Source organism: Anomalospiza imberbis, chromosome Z (assembly GCF_031753505.1).
Source record: "Anomalospiza imberbis isolate Cuckoo-Finch-1a 21T00152 chromosome Z, ASM3175350v1, whole genome shotgun sequence".
In the NCBI taxonomy this organism is placed as follows: domain Eukaryota; kingdom Metazoa; phylum Chordata; class Aves; order Passeriformes; family Viduidae; genus Anomalospiza; species Anomalospiza imberbis.
In genome coordinates this window covers 22,443,990-22,460,575 of record NC_089721.1, presented here as the reverse complement: position 1 = coordinate 22,460,575, position 16,586 = coordinate 22,443,990, and the positions used below count along the sequence as shown (strand labels likewise).

The 16,586-nt window shown below is 34.4% G+C and overlaps 1 protein-coding gene across 4 annotated transcripts in view; it reads right to left on the bottom strand.

Moving 5' to 3' along the window:
• Positions 1 to 16,586, bottom strand: part of AP3B1 (adaptor related protein complex 3 subunit beta 1) — a 154,190-nt gene that overhangs the window by 106,758 nt on the left and 30,846 nt on the right. For all 4 annotated transcript variants that reach the window (XR_010994344.1, XM_068176113.1, XM_068176110.1 and 1 more), the window contains exons 6-7: positions 15,813 to 15,879; positions 7,414 to 7,593 (exon numbers count right to left, since the gene is read on the bottom strand). Coding sequence is in view for 3 of the 4 variants with exons in the window: in XM_068176113.1 (XP_068032214.1) it covers positions 7,414 to 7,593; positions 15,813 to 15,879 (247 nt within the window). In the remaining variant the exon portion in view is untranslated. The remainder of the gene's footprint in view (positions 1 to 7,413; positions 7,594 to 15,812; positions 15,880 to 16,586) is intronic.

Sequence of the window (16,586 nt, the reverse complement as noted above, 5' to 3'; positions counted from 1 at the left end):
GAGCGAGACATAAAATAGCTTAGTCTTTCCAAGAAAAAACCCTCCCTTTCAATAGTGTGGGGAAAAGGCACGGTGACAATGCAAAGACTAACAGATGCAAAGCAAAGAACAGAAAATAATTTAGAGCATAAGAAAAGAGGAAGAAAGTACAAGAAAGAACAGAAAGGGATAAATTAAACATTGCAAAATAAAATTAAGAAGGAGCAAAGCTGAAGGAAGAAAAAAGATACCATTTGCTTCTAGCTAAAAGTTCACCTCTTTCTACTTTCAAATCCAAAAATTAAAGTGGAATTTGGAATTTGTATTCTGATGTTTGGTTAAATGTTTGACCTGTTTTTCAGGTTAAAATTTAATATCAATTTAAGTATCTGAAGAGGCAGTATAAGACATCAATACAGCAAGCAAATGTGAACCAACTGCCAAGCAAAAATATTCTTCCACAGGGTTGCTAAGTAAGTGAACCATGAAGAAAACCAGTTAATTGTTAGTTAGTTTAGGACTGCAACCAAGATAAGGGTACTACATGCTCTAAAATTAGCAGTCACCACCTTTCATGACTTACAGACAGGGTATGCAGGGACAGGGATGATCCCAGATCTTCAGAACTGCACATCACTCATGGTGCATTTCCTGTACAGAACTGCAGTTTGTTAACAGTGCTCTGTCACAGTTGACATGGACACACAACAGGACACTTGAGGTTCATGTGGCAACAGCAAATTTTACTGAGTGCAGTTCCCTTTCCACAGTCCTTGAAAGCCCGCATGGCTGAATTTGGTTGCCACCTGGCTAACTGGCCACTAGCTGTCCATACCCCTAACAGCTGGCCAAGACTTGTCAGGTTCTAATTAGGGTTATCTATGACTGTGAGGCCTCCAGGCCAGCTGTTAGCCACCACAGTGCTCCTCCTTTTCTACCATTCTGAGTACACACTCCACTTACATCAAACCATGTATACCAAAGCAACTCAACCTCCTTTTCTCTCAGAAAGAAATACATTCTTTTAAACAGTAAATTCAGTGAGAACATTTCCCATATACAGAAACATACTCATACATTTATTTTCATTTTCATGTAACTTTAGGATTGTTTACAGCTACTAAAATGTTTATCCAGTATTTGAATGATATCTGGACTACAGCCATAGGTACATTAATTAGAAGACTCAAATTTTTAAAACACAAAATTATCCTAAATTGTTGAAGAATGATAACTGTACTTGTAGTCAGATTGGCAGTCTGAAAGGTGGCAGTTTGCTATCCTTACCAGAGAGTCTGACATATTCATCTAAACATTATCAATAGCCATTAAATTCTGCATTACAGATTTTTTTTCTCCTCCACTGTAGTGCCTAAGTATGCAAAGAAGCGGAAAGCATCTTAAAACATCTGCTGATTTACGTGAGTGGTAGTCTCACCTAACAACTGATGGTGTACCTATTCTATTGATAAAAGGATATGTTGTTATAATTCAAGCCTCAGTTACCCCCACTCTTCTTGGTACATGTTACTGACACTTTCTCACTATAAAGTGCAGCAAACTTGTGCATTCACTATCAAAGAGAAGAATGATCCAAGTAATTTGAATTTTTTTCACATTTACAATACCCCCTGGTCCTTTAGTGAGCTGCCACAATCAGTCAAGAATTCTACCTGATAATACAAACAGAAGAAGTGTACAGGCTCAGACTTAGGACCCTAAAGCTTTGTCAGAGCAAAGGTCTGACCTCACACACGTGTTCCTCACACAGCAGAAAAAGGTTCATTTTCACAAAGTAGCTAAACAAGTTTATTTAAAATTTCTTCTAATTACCCAGAGAACATCCTGGTACGATTACAACAAGGCCAGAAAAGTTACTAGACAGAGAGGTAATATTCTGCAGACGCCCAGAACAAATTTCATGATTACTCTGGCATTCAAGAAGGCCTCAAGGTAATCTAACAAAACATTCATGTCATACAGTTTACACAATTTTCTCTGACAAGTAGCATTCAAAGGGCCAAAATTAAAGCTAGAAGCTTTAGTGGCTCATGAGATGATGGAGATCTGCCACATCTAATATTTAAATTAAAAATGATTAGCAGTTACACGATTGATACTTAGATTTCCATAAAAATATTTGTTTATTTCCAATTAATTTTTGTCTCCATGAGTCAGAAAAAATATTTAGACAGAGATAAAAACAATTTTAACAAATTATCTGCAACAGATGGCTAGAATGCCTCTTATCCTGTATATATATAGATATTAAAAAGAAACTCAGTCTGAGTTAAGAAGATGAGACTACAGTACTGCATGGAAATATGGAAACTTTGCTGGTCAAATTTGTAGGAAAACAAAGGGCTTCTTTCTTAGTTTGAGTTGATACATATGTCCTAGAGAACATGCCCAGAGACATTTTACTCACTGCTGCTATTCCTGCAACTCTGTCATGGAACTAACAGAAACCACAGCAATACATTTTGCTGCAAAGACAAATGGCATTTTTATCTGCAATGGTACTTCTGTTATACCAACAGTAAGTGCTGAGCAGCCACAAAGCAAAACAAATCAGAAAATTAATGTGCCCAAAATTCAACCCTCTTGTCGGTTTTTCTTCTGCTGGAAGAGTTTTTTATCCAAACTTTCCACATTCAGCTTGAGGTAGTTTTTTTGTTATAAATCTATGCACTAAGTTATTCTCATCATACTAAGCAGGACACACAAAAGGAAAAAATAAAACTCATGTGACAGTAAAATAGCTAGCTAGGCCATTCTATGCCCCAAACACTTCACTAAATATCTTCAAATAAGTGAATCTTATATTAAACATCAACCCCACCTTGTGCAAATCTAAAAGAACCTGGTCAGAGAGTACTGAGCTCTGATAAAAAGGGAAACAGTAATTGAATTCAGACTGCCCCAATTCACACTGAAGATTTTGATGGATATACTGCAAAAGGAAGAAATAAGCAGCATAAGACAATTTCACTGTAAACTAGTTTTCCTAATTTAAGTTTTTGCTCTTAGCAGTCAGTTTAGGGTCAACAGAATGCTCTGGTCTCATAATCTTTTAGGGCAGGGGAAAAAAATTAAAAACCAGCAAGAATATCACCTGGTATATCTACAAAGAAACTTCACTGAGATGATATGTTAAATACGTAATACATACCATATCATGGTTGATTTTATCCTTGAAGATTGAATGCTATTTTGAGTATTTCTTAAATACGCATCTATGCCTCCTAACTGCAGAAGAGCACAATAAAACTTGTAGATCCTCTACTTAGTTGGAAAACAAAAGAATGAAAAGGTATATTCAGGCTGATTAATTATTAAATTATGATATACATACAAATTACTTTTAAAGTATTTTAACGCGTTTCATCTTTACTGCTTTATCTAGGTAACCTAGTTAACTGGAGGCTATTATCCTGAATACACCCCTCCCTTCTGTTCTCAGCTTCTAAGCAGAGGATTTAGAAGCTTTATTAAATTCTGCAGTAAACCAGCAGAACTGATTCAGGATGCTCATTACTGTTAACAAATTCTACAAAAGTAAAGGATAGATACTATTTTCTGTGTGCTGTGCTTGAAGCTTTATCATTCACAATTACAGTTCCCTCAGTGCACACCCCAACACAGAGAACAACAAAAAATAAAACATCTAAAGCAATTTTAGATACCGCTCAGCTGTTGGAAACAGCCATTAGACACTGAATTCCATCACTTAAAACCACGAACTTTATGGCATACACTAAGAACTCATAACTAAAAGGTACTGAGAAAGTTCTGCAAGAGCAGGAAACAAAACATTTAACAAAAGACAAAGAGATCACAGAACAGCTGAGGTCAGAAGGGACCTCAATATTTTGTCAGAACAGTCAAGCAAAATAAATATTTTCAATCTGTTTCTTCCTGTAATTACTGAGAGCTGGGCTACTTTCCATGATTCATGCTTTTAGATACAAAGACATTCAAATACTTCATGTTTTTCTCATAAAATTCCTTATTCTTTCAGATGGTTTTCTTCATGCTTAATTTCCCCTTCCATCCCTCCCAGCCCAACAATTATGCCAAATTCTGAGCACTTTAAACTGAGCAATACTTCAATAAATAATTCTAAAATGTAAGCCTGAGACATGCTTCCCGAAAGTACTTATCAGGAACTTCATAATGACTGAAGCCCATGATCGATGTGAATTCACCATTCTTTTCCAATCCTTACTGAACACCAAGAGAGTTTATTTATGTAATCTGCAATTGTCTGAAATGAAGCTGAATGGCCCTGAGAGGCACAGTTTTTCAAGACTGCAGCTCCTAGCTCCATCTTACTCTTTACAAAGACTGTTGAAACTTCTGATCAAGTCACCTGTTTTCAGAAGTTGCCCTCCCAAATGTCACACAAGTTTGGTGGTAACTCTGCGTACCAGGACAGCTGAAGTAGTTCCTACCTCCTGCGATCCTCATCTCCTTGCAGAAACAGGGATGGCTGAACAGCATGAAAACCAGTTCCTGAATTTCTATACTGCAACTCAATGTATTCATGAAAACTACCAACATTATTTTACCCATCTTTATCTATTAGGCTGCAAGCTGTTATGGTTCAGGAGGTATTTACAAATCGCTTGGCAGTCCCAACAACTTCTGCAACAAGGACAAGACAAAACATTTAAGCTGAAATGCATCTCATATCAAGTATTTTACTTCCCAGGAAACCTGGAATTGTTCTTAGCTGGATTTAGTTCCAAGCAGGTATTTTTACTCCAGAATATGAGCCTCTTGTCTCATTTCAGCTAACACATGTTAAAGCAGAATACATACAGTACATTCAGAAAAAAGGTAATTTTTTGCATGTAACTACCCAAAAAGCACCCCCAAGTATTTCAAGACAAATAGGATAAACAAAGGACATTCTTCCTTACTTAATTCACAATTAGAATTAAAAATTATACTCCTCAAAGAAGCTAGAAATAGGAATAAAAAGCTAAGTATTCTTGGCTAATGGGTAATTCCAAAAATTTTAAGCATACTACTTAAAAAAAAAAAAAAAAATCTTTCTCCATTACTGGTAAGTATTCAAAATTTTTTAAAGATTTTTAAATGCTCCAGAAATCAGTTCCAAACATTACACCATTACTTGCTAGGAATTAGCTTAACTTAAACAAAAGCAACATATGCTCCTCAAGGAGTAAGGGAAAATTTTACTGAATAAAAATGCAAATATGCATTTTAGCAGCCTTGAATTTATTAATCTGATAGGTTTAATTTCCATTTTCCTGCATCAGCTTTATTTATAAAGTGTCGTGCCCTATAAATATGCTGTTATTTTCTATAGTCAAGCACCCTCTTAACAAATCTTCTCATTAATATGTAAATTTAAAGTCAATCGGTCTTCTCCCTGACAGCGCTATGAATTCCTAGTGCACTGTATAATCGGCTTTGACTTGGCATCCACTATTTATCATCAAAGATGTCAGTTAGAAAAATTATGGAAAATGCACTGCAATTGATATGACTGCAATCTACTTTGTCAACACTTAATTGTTCCTCAAATCATACATTTACATATAAACAGCCTAAATACTGATCCATAATGATGCAAATAAACTAAATTAAAAATCTCTTCTAATGCACAAGATGGCCTGTTGTATGATGAGTTCATTTAAGAATGTATTGACAAAGGCATGCATTTCAACTAGCACCACCAAAAAAAATCTGCTAATTAAATTGCTGAGTAGGTAGACAAACTAAATATTACACTAAGGATCTTGAAAGTGAAAACAAAGTGCTATTAATACTATGATGACTAATTTAAGGTTGGCACAGGCAGTATTGTCACACAAATCTTTTACATTCCTAGAGCAGAAGACACAGCAGCAACTGTCATCCATCCAGTTTCAGTGAAAAAAGAATTAGTCTTAAAGAAACTAAATCCCATCAAGAACTCCAGCCTCTCAGTCCAAGACAGGAGGTCACCCTCCTCTTCAACTTTCTTTTTGTCCAATTACAGACTAAAACTGGCTGAAACATATTGTGGGACTGTAGCTTTAGGTAAAGCAGATTATCAATTATGATTCTCTCTAAATGTCAGAGAGAAGAATGCAAGTTGCCTTATTCCAATTATCAACATGTAATAAACACTGTCTCAAGGACATTAGGAAAACATATAACTTGAATGCCTCACTATCTAAAAATATTTTCATTATTTTAAGCAATGTCATGGGAAGATGTGTTCTTACAAATAATTTACTTTTCATAGAAAAGGAAAAAGGGTGTTTCAGAATCTAACTAGTAGCCCAGATATATGATTCTACTTCAGATATTTTTGCTATATTCATTATAATCCCTGTTTTTTTAAAAAGTTAATACAATCGTAAACTAAATCAGACTGAACTGTTTGTCCAAATATATCTCCTTGTAATTATCTTCATACAACAAATTATACATATATTAACACAGAATGGCACTGAATTTCCATTTTTTCCCAGGCAAAGGATATTAAAAGACAGTTAAAAAGAACTCAGTGATAGAGTGATAGTTGGTGTCATTCCCTATTCTAATGATGAAAAAAGGAATCTTTAAAAAATTGTTAATGTGCTACTTACAAGTGACAATAATCTGCACTAAAATGTAGATTTTTAAACATGAATAGGTTTCAAATCAAATGGTAAAACTTAACACTAGTAACATCCCCAAGCCTTTAATAAACACAAACAACCAGACTTGTAGAGCAATTTTAAACAGTTCTTTCCAGAAGTAATCTTTTAATTTAAATTGTTATTCAGAGTTAGAGCTCTATTGAAACAATGTCAACAGCATAAATTTCTTAAGCTGTGCCCTTTTTACTGTAAGAAGTGACAGAATTTGTGTCTTGAACCACCTCTTTTTATATATTTTTTTAAGTATACTCATATTTACATAATATAAATTAAAATAAACACCTCCATTTTTACATTTCACATTTCAAATACATATGTTCAAGTCTTCACACAGTGCCTCAGCACAGTAACAAAACCTAAACAAGTAGTGAAATGTTTGTTATGCAGTGATACTGGGTATCTGCAATATAAGTAGTCTACCCAGTTTCAGGACAGAATTGCAAACATTTCTGATTCTGACTCACGTAAAATTGTCTAAAGCAAAAAGCAACATGTGGCTCAAAGAACCACAGAAAAAGGAGTCTCTCTGCTACCCACGGGATGTGCCATGGGTAAATAAGAAAAGGTTATACCCTGGAAGGAGAATTCTCAGGCTCTGAAGAAAGGTAGATGCCTTGTGTTGGTGAAATCTTAGAGAGCTGACTTATGTATTTGATCTCTGTTTTTATTAAAGTCTCCATAGAAATGCATCTTAAAAGACTAAGTAAATCCAACAATAGAAATAATTCAGAAAGCAGACTCACAGCAGTAATTTAAGAAGTCTGAAACTTACCTTCCATGGACTTAAAAACTGAGTACGCGCATACCGAGTTAGCATGTGGATTATAACAACTTGACCCCACTCTTCCACATCAACCAGCAAGTTACAGAGCTTCCGGTAGTTCTTGTGAATCAGATCTATTCTATCTGGACACACTTCCTCAAATGCCATCACCACACTCCCAGCTACCAGCTAGAAAACAAAATAGAATCCAAAAGGTCAGTATAAGGCATACAGTTAGACAACAGTGAGAATCAGAATTAATACTAGCAATTCTCAACAATTTAAAATTATTTCTATTCAGCAAAAACAAACAAAACAACAACAATAACAAAACAGTAAACCCACAGAAATGGTATCTTATTTAAAATAGAACTGGGGTAAGGTCATCAGAACAAACACTTGCTGTTTCTATTGCAGACATAAATCTTAGCTCCCAGCCCTGAAGACACAGTGCAATGTAAGCATATTTTTTTTTTCTTACAGATTTAGCTTCCAAATAAATTAACAGAGAATGTGCAATTAACTCAGAAGTAACAGGAAACAACAAAAAGTAAAACATATGCCCAGCAAGATCTTTCGGAATTCTATCAACACTGGCCTGGTCAAAGTAAAGAAGAACTGGGCCATTCCCTGGGCATTACTGGAATTCAAACTTCTCTCTCAATATGGCAAAATTAACTGTCACAGTAAATTTTCTATTAAGAGTTTCATGAACACACTCCTCCCCCCCCCTCCCACCCAAATAATTTCTGCATGTTGTTGTAACACTTCCAGTTACATAATTGCAGGAATGCATCATTTATATCCTGCTGTGTTCTCACACAATTTTTTGCCTTCATAAGAAATATCTCTTTATTCACACATAAAGATAATCATGCTATGACTACAAAACAGCTTTGTTTTTATGAGAAAATTAAATAGATTATCAACATTCTAACAACTCAAGGATTACTGAAAACTTCTGCCCGGGTATTTTCTCTTAAAATAATGGGAGGAAATATATATTGGAGTTCCAGTTAAAATTCTGTCAGCAGGTTACTTTAACTGCAAGAAAAGATCAAAAGCTGACCATGCCTTATAAGGACATATAATTATGTGCCTAGGATTAGTGTTCTTTCTCTTCTAATTGCTTTAATTAAGATTTGTTTTGTGTCAGAGTACATGTTAAGTCAAATAACTAAAATGATGATACTTTATATGAAGCAGCTGATATGTATGCAGTTAGCATGCATGCAGTATAGCCTTCTGGCAGCAAATTAATGTCATATTCTATCCAAGCACTAGGGATCTGCATTTCAACCTCTATAATTTCCCCAATGACTTAAAGTAAGCAATTAAATAGAAGTGCAGTTTATTGAAATGGTACTTTTTGAGAAATATTAAATACAATGATATTCATATGTTACATTTTTCTCCCTGTATTTGGCTGACATGTGGTTTATTAGTATGCACTCAACACTACAATTGAAAGAAAACAGCTCAGAAGATAGTCTTGCTATTATGCTAAACAAGTCTCAGGCTCTGTGGGGATTTTATGAATTACCAATAAGAATAAACGTGAAGTTGCATTTATTGTCTCCAGCCTCATCCACATACTGGTACTTGCTGGTCCCAACAAGTATGCAACTCATTCCAGGGAAAAAAATCTGATTATTTGATAGGACTAAATACACTTTACATCTAAAATAATTTGCTGTATCATAAAAACAAAAGTTCTTTTTTATCTGTTGTGTACTAAACTTTCTTCTTAATAATATGCTGCATCAGTAAACTATCTGTAATTTAAAACTGTGGAGAGTTAATGCCAAGGCATGTGTTCAAAGCTCAGCAGAAGGCAGTGGTTAATCCCAGACCTGTCCTGAGCAGGTATTCATTTAGGCCACAGAAGCTGAGAAGCTTTCCCACTGGAAAAGTGCGAAGTCTTTTTATCAGAATGCAGAGCTCTGAACTACAGTTAAGGTCAGCTTGAAGAGGACAATATGACAGTCTTGTTTTTAGAAGAAAGAGATAACACTTTAAGACCACATAGAGAGACTACTTGCAGGTTACTGTTTCGTATCAGAGACAAGAGAGATTGACACACATCAGTTTATGACCATCAGAATAGTCACAGTCTAATGGTTAAAAATACCCTTTAAGGTTCCTAGGTGAAGGTCGACACAGATTTCCAACAGTAATTCTACAGAGAGCACTCTTGTCTTTTACTACTAGTAGTTCAGACCACACATTTTGCTGTATTTCATTTGGATATGATTTAGCTTGAAAGCTGACAAAAAATACATATAACACTAACTCAGATAATTTAAAACTGAGAATATAACCTATAAACACTGATGGCTTTTTAAAAGCTCAGTTACTGTGAATAAAACACAACTTAATACAAAAAAGAGCCAAAGTGGAATACAGGAATTCTAAATAATTACTTATTTCAAATTACATTTATCTCCTCCTCAAGTTTACAATGACCATGCTGTCATTTGTGAACACTTAAAAGACATTAATAAAAAAATTTAACCTATGCTATGAAATGCAAGAGGTGCACTGGATAAACAAGGATTTTATTCCTGTGGCAAGTCCCCAGATTTACAAGTTAATATAGGAATTGCCATTCATCATGACATTATTAAGATCATGCCTCTCTCCCCATTATTGTATTTTTAAAATTTGGCTTTCCATTTTAAAGTGGAAAAAAAAAGTAAGAATGTGACAGACTGGAAATGCACTGGTAACAAGCATATTTCTCTGAGAAAATTTCCTAAGGCTTTCTTAACAAGAGATGATATTTTCTAGTCTACACTGTTTCCCCTATAGTATGATCCTACTATATATCTAAACATCAGTGGAACAGCTAATAATCTTTGTTTATTAAATGCTCAACATTCCATAAAAGTATTTAAAATTAAAACAAAATGATTCAATCAGAATATAAAACCAAAAAATATCAGTTTCTAAAAAACAGTCAGTTAATTTCCATCTCACTGTGTCAATAGTAGCTTTTTGTATAAGGAGAAAATATAAATCACTCCAACAAAACTAGCAATGAGCTCATCAAATTCAAATGCTGCTTTCCATTTATGTATTTTTTATATTAAAGCAATAAACATGGTTCATTTGCCTTCCACTAGGTGCCACATTTTTCTGTGCTGTTGCTATGAACTTTAGCCATTAGCTGTGCTCCAAGGTAAACTATAGGAACCATCAACAAAAGTGACACCCAATCTATGGAGTTCATATTTTCTCTAGATTATCTATGCTAGTTGACAAGCTGGTAATGAAAAAAATCACACTAAGCAAATGGTTCCTCTAATAACAATAAATTTTCTATAAAATTATGAAGGGTACAAAATGTTTCCTTGCATCTATTTTGTCATGAATTCTAATTAACGCTGTGAAAACCTGAGACTGCTGGGTCATCACAAGAAGTGCATCGAGGTTTGATTGATAATACAGTGCAAGTTGGCCCATGCTGCCACAATTCTTCTCTCTTAAATTAATGGCCACCCCACCTGCCCTAATCATACAACCCAAATGATATTCCCCTTCTTATTTCAATTTTCTGGAGGCAAGGAAAGTGGAAAAGATCAGTCATTTATCTTCTAATCACTGGATAATAGATCTATCACAACAAAACATCTGCACAAACCCAGTAATTTTTTTCCACAAAATGGAAGCATTTACCATCATAAATTCAGTAAATTAAGAAAGCATGGTCTTACCCACACATCTGGGTTCTAAACTAAAATACTGCAATATTGCATTATCAGCTGAAGATTACTGTTGAAAAGAAGAGTACCCAGATTTCTTTCCCCATTATGCCCAAATACACTGCTTTAGTGTAAGAGCAAGATCTTCATCACAAAGCCATCACCAATTCCTAAGATGATTTTTTAATCAAAGGAATGTCACTGAGAAAAAATCTGCACTTCATTTGGTAGCCATGCAGTCTGCAAAAGAAATCTCTATGCTCACATATTTGCATCTACACTCACGTATTTGCATAAGGTCTTTTCACCCCCAAAATGGATTTAATATGAAGTTACACGTTATTATTAATAGAAAATTATAGCACCAGAACAAAATAATAAATTAATTATAACAGAGGTATGCACCCATAAAAAATAAAATCTGATCAAAGCTACAGATGTAAGTCAGCAATAAATTTGGGCTTTTGTAATGTACCCATCATCCATACAACTATATCCCGCCTCTCCTTTATTGATGAAGTTTATAATATACTTGGGATACTTTAATTTAGCCTGTAGAATGCAAGTCACAAGTTCTTTTTGCTTTACAGGTTTGGAAACCAGGCATAATTCCTTTTCAATAACAACATGGATTTTATTTTTCTTTTACCTGCTATAACTCAGATATCATTAATGAACTTGATTTCCATTGTTGTTTACACAGCATTGTAAAACACACAGGTTGCTAACTACAATCCTTCATAGTATCTTTTTCTTCCAAAAGAAACTTTTGCAAAAAATCTTGCCTTAAACCCTATGCGTCAAAGCTAGGTTATCACTGAATAGAAAAAAGAGAACTAGAGTGAAGTAATATAGAATTGACTAAAAAGAAAAGGGAACTAGTTTGCTCTAAAACACCCAGTTAAACTTTCACACATGACTAGACATATTACTTTCAGAGAAAATCATTTTAGCATAGAATACAAGCATGGTCTTATCTTCCCTTCTACATAAAATTGCATCAGCTGCTCAACTATCTAGAATTACTAGAAAAAAAAAAAAGGGAGCAGGTATTCATGCTGTTGTACCTGCTTATCAAAATGTGAGGTACTAGTAAAGCAAGGGTAAAAACATAACTAGGAGTTTCTAAGCCTCAATAGTAAAAATAATTGTAAACATCTTATCTGTTTAAAATTTAAATACACCTGCAAAAAACCACAGATTTGTTGATAGACTCTAATTCCAAGTCAGCTACCATTTATGCTAACAATGACTTGCACTTGATGATTTTGCATTTTAGATTAACCGACAGCTTGCGTTTTAATTGAATCTTTGTGTTAAGACACTCTAGGAGTAGAGTGATTTTTCATTTATCTCACCAGAAATTTCAATGAAGTGCTGGGTTAAGGTTACATCTCATCTCATTTTAAGTTTTGCTTACCTCAGCTTATATTAAAGTTCACTACTGACTGAGATCTAAAAAAATAAACACATCCTATACTGTCTAAAAAAGGACTTAATTTTACTATAGTAAGATTCCCCTCCAGATAACGTCTTGCTATTTCAAATGTAAAATTACTCTGACTAATTGAAATACATTGTGTCTTTCCTGTGCAACAAAAACTGCATTAATAACATACAAGACCATGCTCTCTCTGAAAAAACTTCCTGGTTTACAGAAATTTAGTGGCATCTATACTTCCTAGCTATTCTATCTCTAACACAGAGATTACACCTGTAAATTTCAAAAATCCTGCTTGAGGTCAAATAGCTACAGAAAATAAACAGATTTTGAGTAAAGTTTACTTCTCATTAAAGTGCAGTATCAAATATCACCCAAATAATATTAGACTGTTATATACAGAGTTAATGTTCCTAATTACATTCTCCCTCCAAACATGGATTAAAAAAATCAAACTAATTAAAAAAAAATTTTAAAAATTATAATCAAAATAACCAATAATCAATCGAAAGTATGGATAATCTCAGATCCAGTGGTCAACACACAACATATTATGGCTTGTCTGAGAATTATCAGCCCTTAACTACATAGAAATGCCAAAAGTAACTTGACATTTCCATCAAGTGAAAAAAAGTGGAAAACCACTGATATTCAACTAAGTCACTAGGACTCTCCCACTCTGGTAAAAAACACTATTTAATGAACAAACTGATTTGCTGACATTAGAGCTAACAGGAGATGACAACTAATATTAATGTAAGGGAACAGCTGTGCATTTAAGTAGAAGGAATCCAAAGATCAGTGTCAAACATTTGTGGTTCTAGTTCCACATTACCACCCTACAGATTTCAGGCACCTTGACTGTCAAACAGACAACAGGAGCTGCAAAAAGCTGAGACATTCCACTAATCAAATACACTTCATAAGTCTATGACCAAAAGCTGTTGTTTTACAGTTTGAAGAACTCCTATGGCAGCTAATGGACCTAATTTTCTTCAGCAAGACTGCAAAATACTTTCTAAAGTGTTTGGTTTTTTTATGTATGTTGAAGGAGCTTTCTCTTTTAGGTTAAATGTATGAAGTGAAGCTTCCCTCAAAGAATTCAAAAAGATTAATCAAATTAACACAAATTTCCCTAGGATGCAGCCTTATTAAACCTATAAAGTTGCCAGCCTTTATGTACACGTATGTACACACTTGTACTTAAGGACCACCACCTATAAGCAGCTGCATCTCCTCCAATTTTAAAGGATGAATCTAGCTACAAATGGCATTCTTGATTTCCCCACTGTGAGCAAATTGCACACAATTAGGGGGAAAGAATAAGCTTATTCAGATTGGAGTTACCTGCTAACAAAACACTTGTGCAGTATGCACGTTCTGTTAGTAAATGTGGAAGCTTTCTGGGAACATTCAGTGGTATGTGACAAAAGATAACTACTTAAGATAAAGTTTTGCCATGCTAGAGTTGTCCTCTCAAAGCTATGAAAGATTAAATAAAGACTGATCCATTTTAGACCACCACAAGCTGTGGAGTCTGCGATGAAAGAGCACACTTAGATTCAGAGAGCCTTAAAGAGAGATCTGTATGTTTTTTTTCTGAAATAATTAGTCTTCATATTAGTTCCCAAAATAGTAAGACTTCTGAAGCTGAGATGTCAGCTCAGACTGGAATCAGATCTCACTAGGGAATAGACAAAGAAGGATCAGAGGGAGCAAAAAGTTGTAGCAGTTAACCAAGTATGTCTCCAAACAAACCCAGCAGACCTAAGTCTAGTCTACCATTATCAGCTATTGCTTCAGCTGGTATCTTTGTAAGTATGGTGTCCAATATGCAGTGTATGAGCCCAATAGGCAATGAGCCCATTATCTCCTTGTAATTCCAAATTTCAAGGAGATAAAAGATCCAAACCTTCTCTATACCTTTTTTTTTTGTTAAAGTAAATGTGTAAATGACTAAGTATGGGATAACCATTTACCATATGCTATAAGGCCTAGAAAACAGAGTACAAACTCAGGGATTTTACTTTTTTTTAGTAGTTTTTAGCCCTTTATTCCTCCACTAACAACTTAATCCCACATTCACAGACTGCATGTATACCATGAGCATGAACCATGAAACAAAATACATGAAGAACCACTGCAGGTGCAGCTTCACACAAGCTCAAAGGCCTCTGTCAAACCAAGCACAGATGCAGCCAGGAGACCTAACTGATTTACTGTCTGCTGAGCCACTAAGCTCTAACACACCTCTTTCAGTAACCCTTCAGTGGCAGCTACAGGATGTTATTTAGCCAACAGCACCTTTTATGCTCTGAACACCTTGACTGTGCTAGAACAGGGTACAGTCCTGGATACTGTATCCTGGAGGATACAGTCGTAAGTGTAATAAAAACACTTGGAAAATAGCAGATGAAGCAACACACTATCTGGTACCTAATAAAACTTTCACTTAGTCAAAAAGGATTTAATTCATGAAATTAGTGATCTGAACAAGAACATGAGAATGTTTTAATTCACAAATCTGGTTTCTCTTTGAAATCTAACTTAGAGTCTTTGGTCAATTACCTTTCTAATTCACAAGTGGGAAACTTATCTGCAAAATAAAACAAACTAAAGATTGTGAGACATCCAGGAGTACATATGGAAAATATGTAGCTATCTATATAGGACAGGTTAAATATAACAGGAGTGTTAAATTTACAGAAATTATGCCAGAACATCTCTTATTTACCAGAGTGGAAATGGAGATACTGGCAAGAACAAAAAACTGCATAGCAAATATAACTTTTTAATAACTATGCATACTGCAAAATAGATGGATGTCAATAGGCACACTTGTGCACCATACACAAGTAATATGGTGCAAAGTTGTGCACCATACACAATTAATTTATTCCTACACTACTACAAACTGAAATTATCAAACTAATATGCATATGAAAATTTATAAACACTCACACACTGATTCGTATTATATAACTTTAATTTTCAAAATAAAGTTAAAAAAAACATACATAAAACACACGCTAACAAAAACATTAATTAACAGACTCATGATGCAAGTAAAATTACATCTTATTAAAGGATAGTCACTATTACAGCCATACTATAAATGCAAAAATACACAATGATATTTACATCTAAAAACATACAAAATCACATTGGCAGGGGCTGGGAAAGTGTATTACTTACTGCTGAATGACAGTCTCAGGAGTAAACTCTATAAAAATATATGCATATGTCACAAATCTGTTTCTTACCGTACTTCTATCCTTCAAAAGCTTTTCTATCACTTCAATCAACATTTCCTTTTGCTCTGGATCAAGACTAGAAGGAAAAATAAAATTTTTTTAACTAGTTTGGTCAGACATATCCAAAATTAAAGCAGGTTTGATTTTTGACCTTTAGACAAACTAGGAACAAAGAACTTTGAAGAAACCACTTCCAGAAAAATCAAGTATTCCAAAGAACGCATTGTAAAAGAACTTGACTGAAAGTAAGTTAGGAGTATAAAATTAAATAAAAAATTAATTTTATCTTATACTCTTTATGTGTGTTCTGTAGGAAACTTAAACTCATAAAAAACCTAGGATCTAAGAAACATTAAGACAGGCTAACCAACATCACAGAAAACTTGACTGAACTTCAGATGTTACATGACAAGGTTCTCACTGCTCTTGCAGAAGTTAATTTCAGCATTAATGTAATTCAGTGGTGAATGAACATCAGGACAAAGAAGATTCACACTTTTATTATCTAATTATCAACATAAAGCTTTGAGTAAGACACTTCAATCACTTTTAAGTTAACCACTAATTTTAGTCAGAAGTATTGGAACTCAAAAATGTGGACATTGTATTCAAGCGTACCTATACAAAGCTGGTCTGCAAGCTAATGGAAAATAGAAGTGCTTGAAGTCCTAAATAAATAGCAAAAGCAGAGGAAAAGCAGAAGTTTCAAGGAGCAACCTTTGCAGCATCTTTTCACATTACAAGAGCAGAGAAAAATTTTCCAGATATCCACTACTGTCAAAC